General features: G+C 41.2%; 1 protein-coding gene, 1 long non-coding RNA gene and 5 other non-coding genes across 7 annotated transcripts; 1 reads left to right on the top strand and 6 right to left on the bottom strand.

Moving 5' to 3' along the window:
* Positions 1-5,227: 5,227 nt before the first annotated feature.
* Positions 5,228-7,585, top strand: arl2 (ADP-ribosylation factor-like 2). The gene is made up of 5 exons (XM_026161706.1): positions 5,228-5,446; positions 5,734-5,844; positions 6,440-6,602; positions 7,031-7,111; positions 7,200-7,585. Exons 1-5 carry the CDS (start codon positions 5,382-5,384, stop codon positions 7,332-7,334), a joined length of 555 nt encoding a protein of 184 aa, XP_026017491.1. The 5' UTR covers positions 5,228-5,381; the 3' UTR covers positions 7,335-7,585.
* A 322-nt stretch (positions 7,586-7,907) lies between these two features.
* LOC113018583 (uncharacterized) lies at positions 7,908-11,932 on the bottom strand. Its single transcript, XR_003271817.1, has 12 exons — positions 11,886-11,932; positions 11,283-11,316; positions 10,998-11,028; positions 10,589-10,636; positions 10,354-10,399; positions 10,044-10,092; positions 9,752-9,801; positions 9,500-9,554; positions 9,107-9,150; positions 8,554-8,592; positions 8,272-8,354; positions 7,908-8,074 (listed from the first exon to the last, which is right to left on the bottom strand). It is a non-coding gene; the product is annotated as an uncharacterized LOC113018583 (long non-coding RNA).
* LOC113019813 (small nucleolar RNA SNORD31) lies at positions 8,144-8,215 on the bottom strand. The gene has a single exon (XR_003272118.1). It is a non-coding gene; the product is annotated as a small nucleolar RNA SNORD31 (small nucleolar RNA).
* On the bottom strand, positions 8,419-8,490 carry LOC113019812 (small nucleolar RNA SNORD31). Its single transcript, XR_003272117.1, has one exon. It is a non-coding gene; the product is annotated as a small nucleolar RNA SNORD31 (small nucleolar RNA).
* LOC113019814 (small nucleolar RNA SNORD22) lies at positions 9,260-9,385 on the bottom strand. Its single transcript, XR_003272119.1, has one exon. It is a non-coding gene; the product is annotated as a small nucleolar RNA SNORD22 (small nucleolar RNA).
* LOC113019811 (small nucleolar RNA SNORD30) lies at positions 9,629-9,699 on the bottom strand. Its single transcript, XR_003272116.1, has one exon. It is a non-coding gene; the product is annotated as a small nucleolar RNA SNORD30 (small nucleolar RNA).
* LOC113019810 (small nucleolar RNA SNORD29) lies at positions 9,904-9,968 on the bottom strand. The gene has a single exon (XR_003272115.1). It is a non-coding gene; the product is annotated as a small nucleolar RNA SNORD29 (small nucleolar RNA).
* Positions 11,933-18,568: the final 6,636 nt, after the last annotated feature.

Below are 18,568 nucleotides of genomic sequence, written 5' to 3'. Positions count from 1 at the left end.
ATGAAGTGAGGGCAGCTATGAAGAGAATGAAGAGTGCAAAGGTGGTTCATCCAAATGACATACACAATCAAAGGTTTGGACACACCTTTCCATTTAATGGTTTTTCTTTATTTTTACTACTTTCTATATTGTAGATACATCAAATGTTATTAAGCAAGATATATGGAATTATGTAGCAAAGAAAACATTGATAAAAAGCTCTAAATATGTTTTATATTTTAGATTATTGAAAGTAGCCACGCTTTTCTTTGTTGACAAACTTTTTTTCTATCACAGGTCTGCCTTGTCAGGGTTCATTTGTGGAATTTCTTGCCTTCTTAATGCGGGGTTGGGACCATCAGTTGTACTGTGCAGAAGTCAGGATGGTACACAGCTGACTGTCTTATTTGACAACTGTTAGAATTCATTTTACGGCAACCAATCGCATAAGTGAAACGATAGTCTGTAATTTCTTTAAGATCTGAATCTAAGTCAGTCAAAATTTGAATGTGTCCCAAAGTGGAGTTACAAAAACCATCAATCGCTCTGGTGAAACTGGCTCACACGAGGACCGCCCAGGAAAGGAAGACTAAGAGTCATCTCTGCTACTGAGGAAAAATTCATCTGAGTCAGCAGCCTCAGATTAGAGCCCAGATAACATCATGCCACACAGAGTTCCAGTAGCAGACACATCTCTACATCAAATGATCAGACTGCACGAATCAGGCCTTTATGGTCAAATAGCTGCTAAGAAACAACTCCAAAGAAAAGCAACAAGCAGAAGAGATTTGTTTGGGCGAGGATACAGAAGGATTCAATTCAATTCAATTCAATTTTATTTATATAGCGCCAAATCACAACAAAAGTCGCCTCAAGGCGCTTCATAGATAAAGAGAAAAACCCAACAATCATATGACCCCCTATGAGCAAGCACTTTGGCAACAGTGGGAAGGAAAAACTCCCTTTTAACAGGAAGAAACCTCCGGCAGAACCAGGCTCAGGGAGGGGCGGCCATCTGCTGCGACCGGTTGGGGTGAGAGAAGGAAGACAGGATAAAAGACATGCTGTGGAAGAGAGACAGAGGTTAATAACAGATATGATTCAATGCAGAGAGGTCTGTTAATACATAGTGAGTGAGAAAGGTGACTGGAAAGGAAAAACTCAATGCATCATGGGAATCCCCGGCAGCCTACGTCTATTGCAGCATAACTAAGGGAGGATTCAGGGTCACCTGGTCCAGCCCTAACTATATGCTTTAGCAAAAAGGAAAGTTTTATGCCTAATCTAGAAAGTAGAGATAGTGTCTGTCTCCCGAATCCAAACTGGAAGCTGGTTCCACAGAAGAGGGGCCTGAAAACTGAAGGCTCTGCCTCCCATCCTACTTTTAAATACTCTAGGAACAACAAGTAGGCCTGCAGAGCAAGAGCGAAGTGCTCTAATAGGGTGATATGGTACTACAAGGTCATTAAGATAAGATGGGGCCTGATTATTTCAGACCTTGTATGTGAGGAGCAGGATTTTGAATTCAATTCTGGACTTGAAGCCAATGAAGCGAAGCCAAAACAGGAGAAATATGCTCTCTCTTTCTAGTCCCTGTCAGGCGTCTTGCTGCAGCATTTTGGATTAGCTGAAGGCTTTTCAGTGAGTTTTTTGGACATCCTGATAATAATGAATTACAGTCGTCCAGCCTGGAAGTAATAAATGCATGAACTAGTTTTTCAGCGTCACTCTGAGACAGGATATTTCTAATTTTAGAGATGTTGCGCAAATGGAAGAAAGCAGTCTTACATATTTGTTTAATGTGTGCATTGAAGGACATATCCTGGTCAAAAATGACTCCAAGGTTCCTCACCGTGTTACTGGAGGCCAAGGTAATGCCATCCAGAGTAAGAATCTGGTTAGATACCATATTTCTAAGATTTTCAGGGCCGAGTACAATAACCTCAGTTTTGTCTGAATTAAGAAGCAGAAAGTTAGCGGCCATCCAGGCCTTTATGTCTTTAAGACATTCCTGCAGTTTAACTAATTGGTGTGTGTTATCTGGCTTCATAGATAGATAGAGCTGCGTGTCATCTGCATAGCAGTGAAAATGTATGCTATGTCTTCTAATGATGCTGCCTAAGGGAAGCATGTATGATGTAAACAGAATTGGTCCTAGCACTGAACCCTGTGGAACTCCATAATTAACCTCAGTGTGTGAAGAGGACTCTCCATTTACATGTACAAATTGGAGTCTATTAGATAGATATGATACAAACCACTGCAGCGCAGTACCTGTAATACCTACAGCATGTTCTAATCGCTCTAATAGGATATTATGGTCGACAGTATCGAATGCTGCGCTAAGGTCTAGCAGGACAAGCACAGAGATGAGTCCACTGTCAGAGGCCATAAGAAGATCATTTGTAACCTTCACTAAAGCTGTTTCTGTGCTGTGATGAGCTCTGAAACCTGACTGAAACTCTTCAAATAAACCATTACTCTGCAGATGATCAGTTAGCTGTTTGACAACTACTCTTTCAAGGATTTTTGATATGAAAGGAAGGTTGGAGATTGGCCTATAATTAGCTAAGACTGCTGGGTCTAGAGATGCTTTTTGAGGTTTAACTACAGCTAGCTTGAAGGCCTGTGGTACATAGCCGATCATTAGAGATAGGTTGATCATATTTAAGATCGAAGAATTAATTAATGGCAGGACTTCTTTGAGCAGTTTTGTAGGAATGGGGTCTAAAAGGAATGAACATTAGACCGGTGGACATCTGTGCTTTGGTCTGATGAGTCCAAATTTGAGATGTTTGGTTCCACTTGCTGTTTCTTTGTGCAATACAGAAAAGGTGAATAGATGGTCTCTACGTTCATGGTTCCCACCGTGAAGCATGGAGAAGGAAGGTGAAGATGCTTTGCTGGTCACAATGTTGGGCATTTACTGAAAGCTGAAGGCACACTGAACCAGCATGGCTACCACAGCATCCTGCAGCAACATGCCATCCTATCGGGTTTGCCTTTAGTTGGACCATCATTTATTTCTCAACAGGACAATGACCCCAAAACACACCTTCAGGCTGTGTAAGGGCTATTTGACCAAGAAGCAGAGTGATGGAGGTCTGCACCAGATGGCCTGGCTTCCACAGTCACCTGACCTAAACCCAATGGATGGTTTGGGATGAGATGGACCTCAGAGTGAAGGCAAAAGGCAAAAAAGTGCTCAGCATCTCTGGGAACTTCTTCAAGACTGTTAGAAAACCATTTCAGGTGACGACCTCATGAAGCTCATAGAGACAATGCCAAGAGTGTGCAAAGCAGTAATCAAAGCAAGGGGATGCTATTTTGAAAAACATGTTTTGAGTTATTTCACACTTTTGTGTTCACTACACAAGTTGATGCCTTCAGTGAGAATCTACAATGTAAATAGTCATGAAAATAAAGAAAAAAGATTAAATGAGAAGGTGTCCAAACTTTTGACTAGTAATGTACATGTGGAGAAGTGTAGCTACTGATTTAGAAGAAAATGGTAATGTGCAAAGCTGTAGTAACTACAGAGAGATAAAGCTGATGAGCCATACCATAAAGCTACAGGAAAGATGTGCTGAAGAGTTGCTGAAGCTAGGTTAAGAACAGAGGTGACGATCAGTGAGCAGCAGTATGGAGAGTAAGAGCACTACAGAGGTGTTGTTTGCTTTGACAGTGTTGATGGAGGAGTTTAGAGAAGGTCAGAAGGAGTTGCACTGTGTTCTTAAGGATCGAGAGAAAATATAGGATAGGTCAGACGAGAGGAACAGTGGTGCTGTATCAGGAAGTCAGGAGGGTGGTGCAGGACATGTATGAGGACAGTGAGCCAGGGGATAGGATTACCATCTTGCCCCTTCTTGTTTGCAGTGATGATGGGCAGGTTGACAGATGAGGAGCCAGAAGTCTCCAGCAACTCTTATGTTTGCACATGACATTATAATCTGTAATGAAAGCAGGGAGCAGGTGGCGGTATGCTCTGGAGAGAAATGGTAAATGGCCTGTATTTGTATAGCGCTTTTACTAGTCCCTAAGGACCCCAAAGCGCTTTACACAACCAGTCATCCACCCATTCACACGCTGGTGATGGCAAGCTACATTGTAGTCACAGCCACCCTGGGGCGCACTGACATAGGCGAGGCTGCCGGACACTGGTGCCACCGGGGCCAGAGAAGAGTAATTAAAGTCAGTAGTGAAAGTGAAAACTGTTCTAAAATAAGCTGACTGCTTAGGAACGCTGCAGAAGTACAGAGTGTGAAAAACAGCATCACTATCAATCACAAATATCCACAAAAAAATCTTGATTTTCACCATCTTGTGAAGGCACCGCTGCAGAAGTATTTGCATACAATGACATTTGACCACATCCACACCAGCTCCCTGTGAGGGAGAGCTATTTATAATAATATGTTTTACTTAATGTAAATAGATTAAATGAGTTATTTTAGACCAATTATTGTTAGAAATGTCACATCGTATTTAAATATATTATGTTTTCTCTAAACAAATTCATATTTTACATTTAGATTAACTGACTTGTTTAATTCCCACATAAAAATGTTGTTAATTTAAATTGTTTTGTTATCTTAAGTAAATCACGCAAGAAAAAAATATGAAACAACTCAGATTTTACTTTACAGTTTAAGAAACTATGTTTTTGTTTTAATTTATTTTTTAAGAAGAATAAGAAGAAGAGGGAAAGAGCTGGTATGGTAAAGCTTTGGACTACAGAGCCTGAACTGTATTTATTTTCTTTGGTTCTCTGTACATTAACTTAGATTAATTCGATTTTTAATTAGATTTATTAATATTTATTAATAAATCACATTTATCACATAATTCACAAAAAGGTGTCATTGCAATTTTTCCAGTGTATTTTGTTAAAAGTTAGAAAAGAAGCGCCTAAGAAATATTTGCAAAAATCTGTAAAGTGGATTCAGTGGTTGAAAACTGTGGTAAAAATAGCTGACTCGTTTATAACTCCTAAATGTAAAAATGTTCACATTTCTGATGCTTGTTTTCATTTTCACAAGATCGTTAACATTTTATATTTTGAAAATTAGAACATTCCCCAAACCGACTCAAATGTGTAATTTCCACAACAGACACAAGTAGGCGCTGCCGCAAACCATCACAGTAGTTCTCTGGCCTCCACAGCCCGGCCACACCTTAAATATGCACACTGACCAATCTGCCGGCGCCGGAAGTTGAAAGCAACCAATCCACGTTCTCTTGCTGCAAAACAAGCCAATCGGTGGCTACATGGGGCGGGATTAACACTCTGGCTTCTTCCTGAGTTGCAATGCTGCTTACGAGAGCCGAACATTATCATACTAAACTTTAAAATTATAACATACATTTATTACAGTATAACAGTTAAACGGGGCAGCGTCACGATGGGTTTACTAACAATTTTGAAGAAGATGAAACAGAAGGAGCGCGAGATGAGGCTGCTGATGCTGTATCCTTTCTGTGACAGGTTTGGCTAGGCTGAAAACAAAGTGGCATTCGTGCACTTGGTTTATTATAACTATACATGTATCAAATAAGAACCCGCAAGCTTCTCTGTGTGTCTGTGTCGTTAGATAAAGATGCCGGATAACGCCTTTCTCTTTATTTTTCCCTCTGTGCGGATTCATCCTTCTTGCTATGCTAGCTGTTACACGTATTCTAGTAAATATACGAGACGCTGATTAATCGATTAAAACCTCTCAGGTGTGTGAGTTGTCTTTAACCTGGCGCGTGCAGAGGTCTGGACAACGCGGGGAAGACGACCATCTTGAAAAAATTCAACGGGGAGGACGTCAGCACCATCTCTCCCACACTGGGCTTCAACATCAAAACGCTGGAGCACAAAGGGTAACGTGCGCACTGGCTCAAACACGCGCACACGCACGTTGCTTTGACACCCATGTTTCTTTAAAAAAAAAACTAATCTAGTCAAGGAAAAATTTCAAAGATGGTCGATATAATAATCTAAAATTAAAATGTGCCTATATGAATATGAAAGTAGGTATTGTGTATTGTCTTGTGTGAAAACCATGACAAATAATAAATGAAGCTTCAGTGTAATAAAGGAATAAAAGTCACAGGAAATGCTTTATCCCTTCAGATCTATTTGCCTCTATTTCCTTCCGCCTGTGGCGCCTTTTGATTTGGCTTTTATTTCTGTGTGTCAGCCTGTTAAATCCAGAATCAAAGTTAAAATCCTTCATCTCTTAAATAATCAGGCCCCATCTTACCATAAAACCAAATGGGACTATATCAGAGCACTTCGCTCTCAGGCTGCTTGCCAACTTGTGGTTCGTACGGTATTTAAAAGTAGAAGGGAGGCAAACGTTTGCTGAAAACCTCCTGTGTTAATGTACAAAAGTATTCTTTAGACCTGTTTTTTTTTTTTTTCTAGCTCAGTCTGTACATTTCCATTCATGCCTCCCACTCCTTGTGTTTCCAGGTTTAAACTGAATATTTGGGACGTAGGCGGTCAGAAGTCACTGCGCTCCTACTGGAGGAACTACTTTGAGAGCACAGATGGGCTGGTGTGGGTGGTGGACAGCGCAGACAGACTCAGACTGGAAGACTGCAGACAGGAGCTCAGCGCACTCCTCCTGGAGGAGGTATATGAGAATGACACACAGTGGAGTGACAGAATCCTTTATATTGGTTGTTTTGTTTTTTAAAGGATAAAAGAGTAAACGCAATAGGTTTGCAGTAACCGTTAGACCAGAAGGGTAGGTGTGTAAAAATGTGACACTCACTAGTCCTGAATACCAGCCTTAACCCTGGTATTCCACCTGTCATTTAAAAGGAATATTTTGCCCAAACCAATCAGAAGTATCCATTTATCTTTAATAGAAAGCAAATCTTTAATCGTTTTTCTGAGTTGTCTGGAAAACGATCTTAAAAGAATATCTTTTAAGATATTTTCAAAACTGGGCAACTCACACTGGCCTCCATGGACCCTTAAAAGCTAGAGTCAAAATATTTGATTTCAGTATGAACACGTTATGCTATTTTTAAATAAGCTGCGCTCCGTTCTTTGCAGAGGTTAGCTGGTGCAACGCTGCTGGTTTTTGCCAACAAACAGGATTTACCAGGAGCTCTGTCCAAAGAGGCAATACGAGAGGTGAGCTCTGCACCCACTTGACACTGCATTTCAGCAATGATATAGTTGCATATATCACGGTGGATGCTGACACTTTGTTCTTCTGCAGGCGCTGGCCCTGGATAACATCAAAAGTCATCACTGGTGTATCATTGGTTGCAGTGCAGTAACAGGAGAGAACTTGTTAGCTGGCGTGGACTGGTTATTAGATGACATCGCTGCGAGGATCTTCACTGCTGACTGAATGTTTAACTGCAGACCAGCTGGTCTCTGTTCATGACCTGCCGCCTTTAGTGACTGAATGCTTTTATACTTGTCCCATCAAGTAAGGATTTACCCAGCAGTCCTGGGTTTGCACTGATTTAAAGGAGACTTACCATAGTTTACTTGTATGAACCCAGTAATAAAAGTTCATCCATTCTTGTGGCAAAACACTGCAGTTGCCTTCTTACAACATCCACACTTGATTCTTGCAGACAACTTGTTATGCTCGTTCTTATGTAGTCTAAAGTTCTCTTTGACATGCAATTCTTTGCAAATTCTGGTTGTATCACAAGCTCCTACAGAGAAAAATTTGGTGCTTTCCACCATTCTTGCACAGGCCAGTTCTGCATAATTTGTCATCTCATCGATCAGCCTCAAGCTAATTCTTTGACAGTTAGCATTTAGGTTTGATTTAATTTGTGCTACAACACAAAGCATCCTGTGTTATCCCTTTAAGCCAGAAACCTGACATTCTAAAAACTTGCACTATTAAAATGTTCTGGTTTATCGAGTCTCCCCACAGTCACACTTGAAATAAAACTGCTTAGTCTGCTAAATTTTAAACACTTTATTGTTTTGTTACTGCAAATTTTAAGTGACAGAACCCCACAAATGTAAACATTATCACAGGTGTCCACACAATTCCAGTGTAGTTCAAACTGCAGTCATCTTGGTGGCAGCACACAGGAGATCGTCACGATGTGGCACGTACCCTCCAATCTGCAAAGTTTAAAAACAAACACTTAGAAACATGGAGGGCAGGAACACTCATGTTATGATTAAGTCCGTTTTAAATCAGAGTATACCAATCAGTCATGAATCTTCAGACTGGGGCGGTAAAACAACCTCATCACTTCTGCTTAACACTAAACCGTTGCCTAATTAAGTAACTTTTCCAGTTTAAACTGGTTACTCACCATCATGACTGTGCGCAATGTCAGTCTCATGACATGAGGTGCTGGACACAGACCACATGACTCCATTGCCTCAAACAAGAAACCTGCAATAGATGAAATGTGTTAGTAGAGTCTGCTTGTGGAGTGACTGAGAACACATTTTAGCTGCTGAGATCAGAGTATACCAATCAGTCACGAATCTTCAGACTGGGGCGGTAAAACAACCTCATCACTTCTGTTTAATTTTTAACTGGACATTAAGCTGCTGTATGCTGTTAAAACAGAAGCAGAGTTTGTACTCACCAGCATGAACTGACTGAACCGACGATCTGGTGTTTAAAGCTGTTTAAAGACAGACAAGTATTAAGTATCCTGCTGAAGCTCTTTTGGGGAAATTGTCAGACTGACATTAACACTTTAGTGAAGCAAATCTATAAAGCAGCATTCAAAGCCACTGTGTTATAAAGTGTCAAAGAAGTTTAAATATGACATTTCTGGGATGTGATCAGAAGGTTTCTTTTCAGCCATGCCTTGGTCAGCACTCCTTCTCCATCAGAGCACCAGCAGGTCACCTTACACCTGGAGGGGTAACAGTCAGGGTTCTCAGCACCATGCTAGGCCAACAGGAGGGGAGACCAACTGAGTTGGAGGGGGTAGAGTCAACCCCCTCTTTGACTGTGGTGTCATGTCATCATTTGCACAAACCCAGCAGTACTAAAGTCAAGATCCAGGGCTTTCACAGTCTTATCAGACAGGAAGCATGACTGCACAGTTTTAGACCTTAATACCAGAATCATTCATCCTTTATTTTCACTATGATCACTTTTCTGTTGATGTTAACATGCACAGCACCTACCTAGGGCTTGCGTCCAGCTCACAGCTTTGACAGGCAGCTCTGTCCTGAAGGACGACACAAAGTTACATTAGCAACGTTTGCTCACAATGACGTTAGGCTACAGGTTTGTTCCCGTGCAGATAAACATCAGATGATTCACAATTCCAGTATGTTTCCATTCAGACTGTTGGTAACCCCAACAGGTCATCCCCTTATTGCCAAGGCAACACCAGTGGGTTCACCTTTTCAGGTCTGGCATTGACACGAGGCGTAAGACGTGTGCAAGTATCATCATACAGGAAACTTGAGTGACACCCATCAGTCTAAATAAAAGTTTAGAGTCCATCAAGCTCTAAGCCTCCTACATAAAGATGTCTAGATGAGCACTAAAACGAAGCTACAGAGTTCACCCACCTGGACAAACAGCTGGGATGGTGATGGCAGCATCTGGAGTCCAAACTTCAGCTACCTGTAAAATGATTGCATCAAGTCAAGGTACAGAAAGGAGGTTCAAGTCTCACAGTGTTTCCTGTGGACCGTCACTGACTTCAGATTTAAATTTTATCAACAGCAGTTCAGACGAACGAGATTCCAAAATTTCTCTCATCATTTTCAGCAGGTCTGAATATTTAAAACTGCACAGATTTTTTTTTTTATTAAACATACCTTCAAACCGGAAAGCCTCCATAAAGCTGCTGAAGCAGTCATCAAGTCACCTGACAACAGAAATCATTTACATCACTCAAGCGGCCATGCAGATTGTATTATGACAAATAAAATACACAGATTATAGAAATCCTTCAAAGTGAAAAGCTGCAGTTGCTCAGACGTTCGTGTCGTTTCACATCGGGTCAAAGTGAGCTAAGTATCATCATCACTGAAACTGCGCTGCAGATGAGACGTCTCGTCTCTGCACGACAAGCTCAACAGAAAGAATATTCAAGTCTTAAATCCTTACCTTGAAACTTTCTCGACTGCCTTCCTCCCCAAGCATTTGGTGGAAGTCCCTAAAGGAGAAGTTGGGCCGTTAATAAAAAAAGCAGGGACTACTTCTTGTGCCATTAAGGACTTGCATGTTTGATCAGGGCTTTGGTGACAAACTGCCATGTGACACATGTCGTCCAGGTGTTTGATGGGTGCTAACCCATTTCATCCTTTCAAACAGTCAGAAATGCCTCACATTATGGAACCAATAAATTAATTTAGCATTTCAGATTCAATTTCTAGAATTTCACATTAACCTGAAAAAATTAAAGCTTAATACTTACATGCGGATTTGGCATCACTTCCTTCTGAAACAACTCCAACTTTAGCCTAGCAAAGAAATACGACTGTTAATCATTTGCAATAACTAACATTTACATGTTTGTTAGCCTAAATTAAAGGGTAATCAGATTAAAGGTTGACATCACATTAATCAGGCATATGCTTGTCATTAATGGTAATCATCATGCTTAAAACCCTACTGTGGAATTTTAACAACGGCAGAAAATCTTAACTGACCTCTGAATTTAAGCCACTCTGAACACTGCGGGGTTCACATCAGAGGACCTACACAGAAAAAAATAAATCTTTGTTAATGAGATCTGTATTTAAGCCCTCAAGAAATTAGAACTAGAGATTTGTCAATTCAATCACTGCCCTTAACTTTAAACCACAGTCATTGTCTTATAAAAGTGTTTTAAGAGCCATTACAGCACAATCAGGTTGGAGCCTACATGCTGCTCAGAATCTGGTAAAGAAGCTTCTTCAAAACGCTGATTCAGTAAGAGAGAGTTCCAAGACTCATCACCGCAGCACAACATGCTCATTTATAGCCACACAGATGTTTAACTGCAGAGCCACTGAGAGAGATCATTTAAATTCCTAATCCAGATTAAAATCTGAAGCACTCGGAGCATTTTCTAATTACCTGATGTAGGAAGTGTCCTCACAGGCCATGCCTGAAACCAGACGAGGGGGGAAAAAAAAATGGCGCCGTTAGAGAGTTGTAAAAGAAAAAGCACTAGACGATCAGTGGTGATTCCTTCATGCTACTCAGTGTTTGAAATGCTGTCTTCAACGTTTTTATTCAGTGAGAGAGTTCAAACAGGTCATCACAGTAGCATGACCTTTCACGTTATGCCATTTAATACGGTTACATGACCCTACTCTCCATCTTATAATGCAATAAAGCGACTCTGTAAACAGACATTACCTGTGCAGGAAGCACGTTTCCAACAGCTCCACATCTGGAAAGAAAAGAAAGAATGCGTTAGCATGCTGCAGCTAGCAACCAGCTAGCCATGCCGTTTACCACGTGACCGCTAAAATTTAACGTGCTACTGTTCGCGTGAAACAGTATGAAAACTGAGTTTAACAGAGTCTCAAATCAGAATAAAAAGAGTGCAATCACTGCCATTCAGGACAGGTCTGTGAAAAGTTTCATCATTTAGAGACGCTGTTAGTTGCCGTGCGGTCACTTCTGAAGCCATTAAAATGCAAGCCTGCTTTACGTTTAAGTCTCAATACTGGATGCATCAGGTAGAGAACATATTTTTATTAGTATTGACAGAAATTTCAGTCGAAATGTTTAAATTCTGCTGGTGGATGGTTGAAGATTACGCTAAAATCTGGTCGGTGCTCAATGAAGGGAAACTTCTAGCAAAAACACCACGCAGCGTTTAAAATGGCTGAAAATGAGACGTGAACTAACGTGAAACTGCAGCATCACTACAGCAGTTTCTTTCTTTAAAATCATCCAGTTAGTGGATAAACTCTGCAACTAAACTAAAGCGGCTAAGTGTTGCACAAATCTTACCTCTGCCAGAACATCGAAGGAAGTGGAAGAAGAGCGCGGTGCATCTCGTTTTTATGTCCCGCCTGTTGGACTCCGCCCACCGGCAAACGTCACCGAGTGGCTAACGCTTATCTTGACTCTCATCTGTATTACCAAACAATATTTGTCCAAATTTATGGCTGAAATAAATGTAAATTGTACCTTCTGTCAAGAACAACCTGAAACAGTTTCTCATTGGTTTTGGTCTTGTAAATTTACGTGTAAATTCTGGAAGGATTTCCACAAGTTTATTACTGACTCTGTTCTCCCTAATCTTCAACTATACTATAAGGATGTTGTCTTTGGCTATTATAATTTTAAAGACAAGGACAATGATGCTTTCTTCTTTATAAATTTGGATTTATTTTTGGCAAAATTTCATATACACAAAAGCAAAGTCCTCGGCAGAAAGCCTGAACGTCTTGTATTAAAAATGGAACTTGCACAATATATAAGGACAATCTCCTCATCAAAAAACACTAAGGCTCTCAAGACTGTTAACATCTGTAACCGATTGAAACTGCTAACTTGATTTTGGCTCTTGCAAACTTTTGTTTATTTATGTTCCCCTTAATTTATTTTATTTTTTGTACTCACTTTTGTCTCACTGTCCTTGTCCCTCTCTCTGTTCCTCATTGTACTACCACAATGTCATCTTTTATGTGATTCCTGTTTTACTTGACTGTATGTCTAAAATGTGATAAATAAAGTTAATTAAAAAAAAAACAAAAAAAACCTCTCATCTGTATTCAGCTATGGGTGAATTAAACTGGATAGAGTCTTTTGTACACAACCTAAACTCTGTATTTTTAACGCAAGAACATCGCTCTCAGCATGTAGCTGGAGAAAGCCTACAGAGAGTGGATTTTACTACGTCACTTCCGCTAAGATTGAGCGCCATTTTTACCTCCACCAGATGGCAGCAAAGACACAGAAACAGGCTGCAGATTTTACAGACCTTAGTGAGTGTGTGTGCGGGGGAAATCCAATTTCTACATCAGACAAGACAGAAAAGAATTATCCAGCTAAAGCATAACATATATTTAAACAGCGAAGCACTTTACTATCAGTAATACCTGCGTAGCCAAATAATGCAAAAGCAATTTTGACTCAGAACACGTGATTTTCTACTCTTCCACCCTCCACAGTGTTATTCTTTCATGTAAATATCCTCCATTCCAGCAGTGGGCGAGATCAGGATCTGGGTATGACTATTGCAAACTAAACATTGTTCATTTACTGGAGTGATTTCTTTTCACTGAGTTCAAGATTTGAACACAACCTTAAATTAGGAATGATTTTTTTTACTTATCATCTCTCATTCCCCTCTCTAGTCTTGACTTGTCCCCATGAAGAGATAATGTCCAAATGTCTCGCTTATTATGCTCGGATTCTCCAAAGTGTAAAAAAAGACATGGTTTTATCTCTCTCTCTCTCTGTTTTTTTTTAAGGCAGAAAATGAAACACCGTCCAGCCATCAATCTGGAGCACACAGTGCTTGGATGAAGTATGAAGTGCTACCACAACATGAACAACGTGTTTCTGATACTTCCTGCCAGCCAGCAGCTCATGTGTGAGGGCAAAATAACCTGATAGTGACAGCAAATGATGAATCCAACCTGAAACAGTACGTTCCATGGTAACCAGAGCAGCTTTTGAAGGAGCCATCCAAGCCAGGGTGTTTCAGCAGAGGCTGGACCACTGCCTGTTTAAAAATTACAGGTACATCGCCTAAAGTCAGGCTGCTGTTTATAAGCCTTTGAATATAAGGTCCAATAGTGTCCCAAACTTCTTTAAAAAAACGAGGGGGAAGGACATCCCTGGGAGAACCAGACTTGATTTGGGTGACAATTTTACCCAGATAAGACAGAGACACAGGTTCAAAATGGCAAAAAAATGCTAAAGGCTAAAAATAACAGAAGGGTCATAAGAAGGGGGTAAAATATGTGCTCTAATAGATAAAATCTATTAAAGAAAAACAAAGAAATTTAAAAAAGCTTCACAAGTTTCAGCAGAAGCTTCTGTACAGTTGGATTGGGGAGGGCTATGAACAGAGTTTAAAATACTAAATAAGATACGGGGCTTATGGTAGTTGTTGTTAATAACACCTGCAAAATAGGCGGATTTCTGGTTCTTAACAATTTTCTGATATTTATGCCAGCTATCTCTTAAGATATCATAAGACACTTGTAGTTTGTCTTTTTCCCACTTGCGTTCTGCTTTTCTGCGCTCTCTTCGAGCAGCCCGAGTGATGTCGTTCAGCCATGGCTCAGACTTCAGTTTAGACCGCCTGACCTTCAGAGGAGCAACAGAAATGCTCACTGACTCGACCTGTAAGAACCAAACACATTACTTGGTGGAAACTCACACTCCCTTTCTCACAGGTTCACCCACTGTGGGCAGCTCTTTATGTTTGAGTTGGAGCTCAGTGATGCCCTGGTTCAGATCTGGAAGGAGATTGACCAGGAGACCAGACTGTCTCATTAGGAGCATGCTCCAACAATCTGAGACATGCATACAAGCACGTGGGGGCTACACAAACTACTGAGTATCATTTTGAGCTGCTGCATAATTTGTTAACTTGATTTTTAAGGTGTCTTTGGAGCTGTAGGTTCTCTGTAGGTTGATCATTTTCATTTCTATCAATGTGGGATCCTTTATTTCCCAGCACATTACCCAGTCCATATCAGTATAGATCTGCATGATTTGTTCCCACTGAGATCTAAAGTGTTCATTTCCTTTAATTTTTTTAAAGTGTATGTTTTTTAAATTTATATATATATGCGCTCTTCTGGACAGAGCTCGCCGATGTTGTTCCTGGGATCTGCTGGAGCCACTCGCCACATCTTCTCAAGCTCTTCTCTGAGCCCTTGGTATTTCTCAAGCTTCGCGTGTTCCTTCTACCTGATGTTGCTGTCATTCGGTATCGCTACGTCTACCACTATGGCCGTCTTCCTCTGCTTGTCTAACGCCACTGTGTACGGTTGGTTAGCCACCACCATTGTGTCCGTATCTGGAAGGATCTTAGCTCGGCCATTCTCCACCACCCTAGGGGGCGTCTCCCATTTTGACCTCGGGACTTCTAGGTCATACTCGGCACAGATGTTTCTGTATACTATGCTGGACACTTGGTTATGGCGTTCCCTGTATGCCCATATATATGTATATATATGTATGTGTGTGTGTATACATGTGTGTGTATATATATATATATATATATATATATATATATATATATTAGGGGTGCAACGATACACAAAATTCACGGTTCGGTTCGGTTCGATACTTTGGTGTCACGGTTCGATATTTTTTCGATACAAAAAAAATGTTCATGCCTTTTTAATTTGTCATTTATTAAAATTATAAATATATATTTTAACACAAAAGTACAGTTTTTAAATTTAACCCTAACCCTTGTGCGTGTTGTTTTTTAGCTCGTCATATTGCAGCCACAGAAATTCTTTTGTCCATGAAACCATAAAGCTGCACTTTCTTTTTGCCTTATAGTCTGATTTGTCATAACTTCTCCGTTTTGTGGTAAGCTTTTCTTTGGCTGTCACTTCTTCACCCTGACCTGTCTTATTTGGCTCAGCAGAACTAAAATATATATCTGTCTGTGAAGGTTCTCAGTCATCCAGGTCATCGTAGTCAAATATATATCCTGCTGCTTTTACACACGGACTCACATAAGCTCAGCGATTCTCTGCGCGATCAACCTCTCACATGTTTAAGCTGCGGGAGATTTCACTTGTCATGTTTGCATAGTAAGCTAACGATTAATAAGACGATGTCAGAGGAATTGGTGCACAAATTATCATCACTCACAGATCAGTGCTGTCGCTCTCTATACACAGTTCGCGCGATTGCAAAGTGAAAGCAAAAAAACAAGCGCAAATTCAAACACGATTTCAATATGTCACATATTGACAGTGGCTCACCCAATGACATAATTACCCAGCTACATTTCTGAAAGAATGCAAAAGCATTGACATATATTTTTCCTTCCTACAATAGCCGACAGGCAGGGCAGAGATAGCCCCGGGACGTCGGGCTAGCGATATTGCAAGCCCTGTATCTGATTGAGGAATCACTCATCTTTGGAAAAGAGAGTTTATTACAGAGAAATGTCTCTTTCCAAAATAAAAGCTATACTATCCGCTTCTTCTGGGCTATATTCTCAGCAGCATATTAAACATATCAGGTCTCCATAAGGAGAATCCTGTGCTAACAGCTGTCTAAATGACTCGGCTAAAGTTTGTAGCATGCATGCTTGTTGTTTTTGTCTTTGCACTAGGATGATGTCGGTGTAAATGTGCAGTCATATTCGTTGTGTTCCCACTAGTGCTTTCAGGTTAATCTCGTTGAAATAACCTTAACGCCACAACACGGCAAATCTCCGTTAATGAGCTACCCTATACAGAGGGGCTAGACGGCCAACACGTTAACGAGCTAACTGCGCTAACACACTAGTTCCCACCCATGTAATTGAGCATTGCATGGCACATCCAACATACTGTTTTACTTTAGTCCATGACTCGCTTACCTTCAGGGTCATACGTCACATAAAAACCAAAATAATTCCAAACGCCAGATCTGAATGAGGGTGGGGAGGTCCACTTCTGTCTCGCTAGCTTGCCCTGCGCTCTTCCTTCTGACGATGCTGTCTGTGTTGAGTGCTCAGTGAATCTGCGTTCGACTACTCCGCCTAGGCTGCACTCTCGAGCCTAGGCGGAGTAGTCAAATGCAGATTCACTGAGCGCTCAACACAGACAGCATCGTCAGAAGGAAAGTTGATAAAATAAATTACAAATTTTGTATTGTTCTTTTTTTTTTCTCCCCTTTGGTTTTCTTCCTTTCTCTCCCCCTCTTTCTTTCATTCTTTCCCCCTGTCCTATCCCACAGTCATGTCTGTCCCGTTTGCAACTGAAAATAAAATAAATTCATAATTATAATAAAGGTCAATCAAATGGACCAATATGATGATCCACTTAAAATAAATCCTCTTGGCATCTTTCTTGGCCTCAAGACAACAATTCTGATGGCTATAGATCCAAACGGGACACAAAAAATAAAAAATAAAAAATAAAAAATAAATTGAAAAAAATTGTATTGTTCGATACATATGCGTACCGAACCGAAAGCACTGTATCGAACGGTTCAATATCGATACGAATATCGTTCCACCCCTAATATATATATATATATATATATATATATATATATATATATATATATATATATATATAACGGAAGGAAGGAAGGGGGCCGGGGACTGGTGAGTGTCAGCACCACAGTCCAGGATGAGACAACGAACATCCAAGAATACATTGGGAAGATGGCCCCAACTGACCGAGTGCTCAGTGAATACCTCAGGCAGCAGAAACCCAAGAAAGAGGAGGGAGACGAGGAACCATCATGGAAGGACAGGCCCCTGCACGGTATGTACCACCGGCAGATAGAGGAGGTGGCTGATATCCAGAAATCCTACCAGTGGCTGGACAAAGCTGGACTGAAAGACAGCACAGAGGCACTAATCATGGCAGCACAAGAACAAGCTCTGAGCACAAGATCCATAGAGGCTGGGGTCTATCACACCAGGCAAGACCCCAGGTGCAGACTGTGTAAAGATGCCCCAGAGACAATCCAGCACATAACAGCAGGGTGCAAGATGCTAGCAGGCAAGGCATACATGGAACGCCATAACCAAGTGGCCGGCATAGTGTACAGGAACATCTGTGCCGAGTATAACCTGGAAGTCCCGAGGTCAAAATGGGAGATGCCCCCAAGGGTGGTGGAGAATGACCGAGCTAAGATCCTGTGGGACTTCCAGATACAGACGGACAAAATGGTGGTGGCTAACCAACCGGACATAGTGGTGGTAGACAAACAGAAGAAGACGGCCGTAGTGATCGATGTAGCGGTTCCGAATGACAGCAATATCAGGAAGAAGGAACACGAGAAGCTGGAGAAATACCAAGGGCTCAGAGAAGAGCTCGAGAGGATGTGGAGGGTGAAGGTAACGGTGGTCCCCGTGGTAATCGGAGCACTAGGTGCGGTGACTCCCAAGCTAGGCGAGTGGCTCCAGCAGATCCCGGGAACAACATCGGAGATCTCTGTCCAGAAGAGCGCAGTCCTGGGAACAGCTAAGATACTGCGCAGGACCCTCAAGCTCCCAGGCCTCTGGTAGAGGACCCGAGCTTGAAGGATAAACCGCCCGCAGGGGCGTGCTGGGTGTTTTATATATATATATATATATATATATATATATATATATATATATATATATATATATATATATAGTGGTGGAAGCAAAACAGCAAAAGTCAGAGGGAATTCATGACGACATTGATCAAATGTGAAGCGCAGTTTGCTGCTTCTTTTGCTGCTGGTTGGAGAGAGACAAAACCTGCAGCTCAGAATCAGCGCAAAAAGACCTAAACACAGCGCGGACCCGAAGAATCGCTAAGCTCCGACAGCGTGTCCGTGTTCGGGCCGTCGGGTGAGAAAGCCGAGAAAGACGAAGCTGATTCTGATGTGTCGGGTCCGCTCTGTGTTTAGGTCTTTGTGTGGAATCTGTTAATGAATTGATATCGCTTTATTCAAGCTACTCACCTCTCTCTTCCACCTGCACTTTCAACTGGACCACGGCCAATCAGAGAGGTCCC

This window comes from Astatotilapia calliptera, chromosome 3 (genome assembly GCF_900246225.1).
Source record: "Astatotilapia calliptera chromosome 3, fAstCal1.2, whole genome shotgun sequence".
Classification (NCBI taxonomy): Eukaryota; Metazoa; Chordata; class Actinopteri; order Cichliformes; family Cichlidae; genus Astatotilapia; species Astatotilapia calliptera.
This window is presented reverse-complemented; position numbering and strand designations above follow the sequence as displayed.